Source organism: Herpailurus yagouaroundi, unplaced genomic scaffold (genome assembly GCF_014898765.1).
Source record: "Herpailurus yagouaroundi ecotype Mexico unplaced genomic scaffold, PumYag 251, whole genome shotgun sequence".
In the NCBI taxonomy this organism is placed as follows: domain Eukaryota; kingdom Metazoa; phylum Chordata; class Mammalia; order Carnivora; family Felidae; genus Herpailurus; species Herpailurus yagouaroundi.
The window spans coordinates 1,706,849-1,714,476 of record NW_024412468.1 but is presented as its reverse complement, the minus strand read 5'-3'; the positions used below and the strand labels follow the sequence as shown (position 1 = coordinate 1,714,476).

Sequence of the window (7,628 nt, the reverse complement as noted above, 5' to 3'; positions counted from 1 at the left end):
TTCTGTGTCTCCCTCTCTCTCTGCCCCTCCCCCGTTCATGCTCTGTCTCTCTCTGTCCCAAAAATAAATAAAAAAAAAGTTGAAAAAAAAAAATTAAAAAAAAAAAAAAAAGAAGAATACGAATATTTTAAAATTTAGTATGCATGTTAATAATTCAAATTATTCATGATTGTGTTTCTAGTTTTAAGTACTTGGTGATGAATCATTAGAGTCAAATAAATTATCAAATAGATTTCATAATTTAAAACACACATAAAAAATAAAGATTTTTACAATAACAATAAAAAAACTTGATTTTTCAATCTGCTACTAGAATTTAAAATTTCAACTTGATGCACAATTATTTTTTTATTTTTATTTTTTTTTGCTTATGTTCAAAATCAAACACTGAATGGAAGAGGAAAGGCAAATGATGACTTCTAGTGAACTTTTCTTGTGAAAACAACCTCTGGACAAAAATCTATAATCATGCAAGAATTTTAAGGCTTTCTAGCTAGCAAAAGAGCTTTAAACCTCCAACTATGGTTACAAAAATTAAATATTTGGAATCATAATTATTAAAGTCTCCTCCTGTAAACCCAAGTGGCATTAAAGTAATTTTTAAATGTTTACTTGTTTATTTTGAGAAAGAGAGAGACAGTGTGGGTGGGGAGGGGCAGGGAGAAAAGGAGAGAGATACCCAGAACAGGTTCCATGTTGTCAAAGCAGAGCCCAATGTGGGGTTTGATCCCACAAACTGTGAGACCATGAGCTGAGCTGAAATCAAGGATTGGATGTTTAAACCAAATGAGCCTCCCAGCTGTCCATAAAACATTTTATATATGGCATTATATATATACATATATATATATATATACATACTGTATATAGATAGTATTATATATATACATATATATCGTATATAGATAGTATTTTATATATATACACATATATATATACATACTTAATACACACAAATCAGGTAAATACCTCCATTTTAAAAATGAAATACGTTTTAAAGAGAGAATTGGTCAAGCACCTGAAGAATATCTATGAAAATCATGGGGCACCTGGGTGGCTCAGTTGGTTAAGCATCTGACTCTTGATTTCAGCTCAGGTCATGATCTCACAGTTCATGAGTTTGAGCCCTACTTCAGGCTCTATGTTGATAGCATGGAGCCTGCCTAGGATTCTCTGTCTCTGTTTCTGTCTCTCTCTCTCTCTCTCTCTCTCTCTCTCTCTCTCTGCCCCTCCTCCACTTGCTGTCTCTCAAAAATTAACATCTTTTTTAAAATGTTTAAAACATTTTTAAAAGAAAATTAATCATACACTAGGCCTTCTTCAAACAAAACAAAACAAAATAAAATCTGACCCCAGATAATTTCCTCAGCAAGATAAATATGACAGTGAGAAGTCACTCCCCCCAAAAGACTATGATTACATTTCACTGAGCAGCATGTCAAATCTTGGACACAGTGGAGATGCTTGTTGGTGAGGGTGAGGAGCAGGAGATAGTAAGAGGCATTGAGAGAAACCACATGAATGCTAGAAGTCCAGGAGACTTTCTCCAAGTGGAGTTAGGGACTTTCATTTCTGTGGGATCCTATACTGATGTCTTTAGTTGTAATTTAGTGTGAATTCTTATTTAATAGTCTCTTCAGCTACAGGGATGGTGAATGTGTCACTCACCAGTAAATTCCCAGGTCTTACATTAATGCTCAGCACACGTGAGGAATCAAGCAAATATTCTCCTCCCGTTTTTACAAATGAGAAAACCAAAGCTAAAATCATTATCTTTGTTTCCCCAGGTCCCAAGCCAGGTAAGTTACAGCAGTAAGCCTATGTTTTGTGAATACGGACCCAGAATTCTGTTACCGTAAGATGCTATCCCTAGTCAGCATCTCAATTATAAGTACTACACACCTGCTGGTTAATAACTTCCAATCTTGAGTCTTTCAAATGTGTCTTCAACCACTCTGTAGCTCGAGAAGAAGGGTCTATAAGGAATGGGCATACTCGACTCTAGTTTCAAAAAAAGAAAAAAAGTATAAGCTTTCATTAAGTGGAAAAAAATTGCCTAAAAATTATGCATCAATTACTGAGGGGGTTTTTCTTTCAGGCTTTGGAGAACATAAATATACAACCATAAGGAGGAAATAAAGATGCCAGTTTTAGCTGCACACAGAGGCTACGTTAATAAATTTATAGCTATCAGGAATATTAGAAAATTAAATGCAACCACAGTAAATGGAGAAGAGTCCTATTTACTACACAGTAACGAAATGTGTGTTAACGATACAGCAAGCAAGACCTCTAGTCCCCACCTGATGCCGTCTGCACCTCTCTTTGTGGCTTTTAAAATTTTTTTTTTTCAACGTTTTTTATTTATTTTTTTGGGACAGAGAGAGACAGAGCGACACAGAATCGGAAACAGGCTCCAGGCTCTGAGCCATCAGCCCAGAGCCCGACGCGGGGCTCGAACTCACGGACCGCGAGATCGTGACCTGGCTGAAGTCGGACGCTTAACCGACTGCGCCACCCAGGTGCCCCTCTTTGTGGCTTTTAAAATACACAAATTATTTGCAAACTTTATATATTCTTTGGTTAAATAAACCATAAAGACCTTAAAAGAGAAGTATGAACTAATCATAAAAGTACTGCTGAAATAATTAGCAATATCATTGGTTATGTTTCAGACATTAATTCTTATAAAGCAGTTTATAGTTAATACTATATAGACAGAGCATCCTAGAAGAAAAAATTATGTATCTTATAGATTAAGATCTAATGAACTAAAAACTAAATTCATTACAGAATACCCTGAACCAAACAGAAAGCTGGAAACTAGGGAAAATACATTGAACACACAATACCACTAGGCAGGTGAGAGGAAGATAATTATATAGATAGGATTAATTTAAATGTAAATACGTAAATTAATAGCTTTGGTAAATTTAAGAGGTAATAATCATTGTTACCTAGTAAATCAGATTTGAATAACAACTGGCCTAATTTATCTTAAATGTTCACATATATTTGAAAAAGGTAATGCAGTTGTGTGCTGTCGGGATAAGAAAACAAACAGAAATCCAAGTGAAATGAAGACTTCAAACTGAGGTATGTCCCTTAACAAGTCACAGGTTCTTTTGGGGACTTATCAAGAAGGCAGAGGGTAGGGACTATCTGTCCTAGGCGAACAGCATTCATTACCAAACTTTTTCAAAAGTGCCAGGAAATGGTGATAATAAAGAGCTGACTGACTTTAAAACAGCTTTGCTATTGTTTTAAAAGTCCCTCTAAACCACACAGCCTGGTTCTGCCTGCACTGAGAATGAACTACTCTCACCGCATCTCGATCTCCCAAGGTGGCCCACTGCTGTGTGATCGGCACCCAGCTCCATCTTATAAATGTGCTATTCCTGGCAAATGAGGTGGTTAGAAAACAGCCCCATAAGCATCTCTTACATACTACACTTGGTTTTAGATCTGATTTTATGTATTCCATAGCCAACGCGTCACAAGTCTATGAGATCTTGCCCAACCACAAAAACAATTATTTTAAATTAAAAAAAAGTTCTTACCCATGATTTCAAACCAATGATCTGATGCAGTTAAAAAAAAAAAAAAAAGATAATATTTCAAAAAATCATGTCTTTAGACCAAAAATAAGCTTTAGAACTTCAAAGAGTACTTACAGGTTTGAATTAATCTTATTTATATTCCTCCAGAGAGATTTAGACAAAATCCCTAAGGTATATTTTAGGTCTGTGATCCATAATTAAATGTAAATTCTATACATAAGAAAGTGAAATAGATCCCAAAATGTTTAGCTGTCATTCATTCATCCATTCCTTCAACTACCACGTGGGGAATAACTACTATGTTAAGACGATACGAGGGATGCAGAAATTAGTAAGATATAAATATACCCATACCCTTCATGACTTCACATCCCAGAAAGAAACACAACCTAAAAATTCTATAATAAAGAGCACACAAGATTCTATGGTGGAGCAGGTGAAGTCAGGGCAAGCTGCTAGAAAGCAGTTCAGATCAAACTCGAAGGTCTTAGAACATCTTACATGATCTTCTAACTATGCAATCTTATATCACATGAGAAGATTTCACAGACACGTGCTATCCACTCACAGCCTTAAATGCAAGAGCTTATTCTAAATCTAGGATACTTTACAACTGACACAGAAAGTTGACTGTAGTAGTGCATCCCAACAAAATAACTAACTGCCCTAGCAAATTTTTCCAAATGGTTTTGTTTTTTCATATAATTGTATCTATCTACAAGAAACATGGAAATGTTAAATACAAAGTAAACCTAAGCTTATTATTAAAATTAATTTCACAATTTTCCCTAGATTCATCATAAAAGATAATTCAGAATCCAAAAGTAAGTATTTTCAATTACTAGCATCAGGAAAAAACAATTACTGTGACAAATACTTTTTTTCTAAATGCTCATCCCCTACTTCTCACGGAATAAAAAAAGAATAATACTTAAATTGTGTGTTTTTTATATCTGCAAAAGACTGTCTTCTTGGATTGCTGACAAAGGAAGAGGTCATTAGAAAACTTTGGAGAAGGAACAACGAATAGAATAAAAAGCACATACTTGTTAGACAATGTAATGAATTTATTTACCTACACATTTACAGTGCCACATTTGTAAATATAACGAGAGAAAATTTTTTTTTTTTAATTTTTTTTTCCAATGTTTATTTATTTTTGGGACAGAGAGAGACAGAGCATGAACAGGGGAGGGGCAGAGAGAGAGGGAGACACAGAATCGGAAACAGGCTCCAGGCTCTGAGCCATCGGCCCAGAGCCTGACGCGGGGCTCGAACTCACGGACCGCAAGATCATGACCTGGCTGAAGTCGGACGCTTAACCGACTGCGCCACCCAGGCGCCCGAGAAAATGTTTTAAAAATAGAGAACAAGCCAAATCAAATTCTGAGAAAGTCACAACCATTTAATCTGTAGTCAGCACCCTCTCCCCTGGGAAGGCGGACACGTAATGAGCCAAAATAAGTCAGCTGATTAATAGGTCTAACCAAACAAAATAATCCAGGAATACTGGGCCCATGAAACAAATCTTGTAATACTACAGTATGTTACCTAAAAAGGAGCATTTCATGTTCATGCTACCTTTGGAGCTATGGAGTTACAGAATAAGGAAACAGTGTGTGGGCAGAGAACAGGGCAGAGAGGAAAGAGAAAACTGGTGTTAGAGAGGATGCTATTGCAATAGAAAAAACAGACAAAAACCTATCACTGAGGGGAAAAAGTCTCTTCCAATCATCTGTTACCTAATACAAAGGTAAACCAAGTTAGTGGCAAACTTCATACTTCATTTGAAGAAACTATCAGTTTGTATACATTAGTTGGAATGTGATTTTCACATTCACTGCTAATAAGGTTGTAATACTTTAATGTTTAAGCAATGACTATTGAGAAATATACATTGAGACAAGGGAAGATGGTGGTGTAGGAGGATGCTAGGCTCACCACGTCCTGCTGACCACTTAGATTCCACCTACACCTGCCTAAATAACCCAGAAAACCGCCAGAAGACTAGCAGAATGGAGTCTCCGGAGCCCAGCGCAGACGAGAGGCCCGCGGAAGAGGGTAGGAAGGGCGGAGAGGCGGTGCGCGCTACACGGACTGGCGGGAGGGAGCCGGGGCGGAGGGGCGGCCCGCTGGCCAAGCAGAGCCCCCGAGTCTGGCTTGCAAAAGTGGAGGGGCTGGACGGAGTGTTCCGACAGCAAGCAGGACTTGACATCTGGAAGGTTATAAGTTAACAGCTCTGCTCGGAGAACGGGAGGGCTGGAGGACAACGGGAGGGAGAGTTGTTGAGCCCCGGACAACAGAGCTCAGTTTGGTGGGGAACAAAGGTGCTCGCCAGCGCCATCTCCCTCGCCCATCCCCCAGCCAAAATTCCAAAGGGAACCAGTTCCTGCCAGGGAACTTGCTTGCACCCCACAAACACCCAACGCTGTGCTTCTGCAGATCCATCCCTCCCGCAGGTCTGACTCTCTCCCGGGGTCACAAGGCCCCTCCCAAAGTGGATCTCTGAAGGAGAATCTAGCTAAGCCTGCCCCTCCCACCCCCGTGCACCTTGCCTATCCACCCCAGCTAATACGCCAGATCCCCAGCACCACAAGCCTGGCAGTGTGCAAGTAGCCCAGATGGGCCACGCCACCCCACAGTGAAACCCGCCCCTAGGAGAGGGGAAGAGAAGGCACACACCAGTCTGACTGTGGCCCCAGCGGTGGGCAGGGGGTAGACATCAGGTCTGACTGCGAACCCGCCCACCAACGCAAGTTACTCAAGACAGCACAGGGGAAGTGCCCTGCAGGTCCGCACCACTCCAGGGACTATCCAAAATGACCAAACGGAAGAATTCCCCTCAAAAGAATCTCCAGGAAATAAAAGAGCTAATGAACTGATCAAAAAGGATTTAAACAATATAACAGAAAGGGAATTTAGAATAATAGTCATAAAATTAATCGCTGGGCTTGAAAATAGTATAGAGGACAGCAGAGAATCTATTGCTACAGAGATCAAGGGACTAAGGAATACTCAGGAGGAGCTAAAAAACGCTATAAACGAGCTGCAAAATAAAATGGAAACGACCACGGCTCAGATTGAAGAGGCAGAGGAGAGAATAGCTGAACTACAAGATAAAATTATGGAAAAAGAGGAAGCTGAGAAAAAGAGAGATAAAAAAATCCAGGAGTATGAGGGGAAAATTAGAGAACTAAGTGATGCACTAAAGAGAAATAATATATGCATAATTGGTATCCCAGAGGAGGAAGAGAGAGGGAAAGGTGCTGAAGGGGTACTTGAAGAAATAATAGCTGAGAACTTCCCTGAACTGGGCAAGGAAAAAGGCATTGAAATCCAAGAGGCACAGAGAACTCCCTTCAGACGTAACTTGAATCGATCTTTTGCACGACATACCATAGTGAAACTGGCAAAATACAAGGATAAAGAGAAAATTCTGAAAGCAGCGAGGGATAGATGTGCCCTAACATATAAAGGGAGACCTATAAGACTCGTGACTGATCTCTCTTCTGAAACTTGGCAGGCCAGAAAGGAATGGCAGGAGATCTTCCATGTGATGAACAGAAAAAATATGCAGCTGAGAATCCTTTATCCAGCAAGTCTGTCATTTAGAATAGAAGGAGAAATAAAGGTCTTCCCAAACAAACAAAAACTGAAGGAATTTGTCACCACTAAACCAGCCCTACAAGAGATCCTAAGGGGGATCCTGTGAGACAAAGTACCAGAGACATACAGACATCACATACAGACATCACAATGACTCTAAACCCATATCTTTCTATAATAACACTGAATATAAATGGACTAAATGCACCAACCAAAAGACACAGGGTATCAGAATGGATAAAAAAAACAAGACCCATCTATTTGCTGTCTACAAGAGACTCATTTTAGACCTGAGGACACCTTCAGATTGAGAGTGAGGGGATGGAGAACTATTTATCATGCTACTGGAAGCCAAAAGAAAGCTGGAGTAGCCATACTTTTATCAGGCAAACCAGACTTTAAATTAAAGGCTGTAACAAGAGATGAAGAAGCGCATTATAGAATAATTACAGGGTCTAACCA

At 39.2% G+C, this 7,628-nt stretch overlaps 1 protein-coding gene across 1 annotated transcript in view; it reads right to left on the bottom strand.

Moving 5' to 3' along the window:
- DYNC2H1 (dynein cytoplasmic 2 heavy chain 1) overlaps positions 1 to 7,628 on the bottom strand; it is a 351,138-nt gene that overhangs the window by 201,323 nt on the left and 142,187 nt on the right. Inside the window, exons 64-65 of the mRNA XM_040460797.1 lie at positions 3,561 to 3,581; positions 1,903 to 2,001 (exon numbers count right to left, since the gene is read on the bottom strand). Coding sequence (XP_040316731.1) covers positions 1,903 to 2,001; positions 3,561 to 3,581 — 120 coding nt within the window. The remainder of the gene's footprint in view (positions 1 to 1,902; positions 2,002 to 3,560; positions 3,582 to 7,628) is intronic.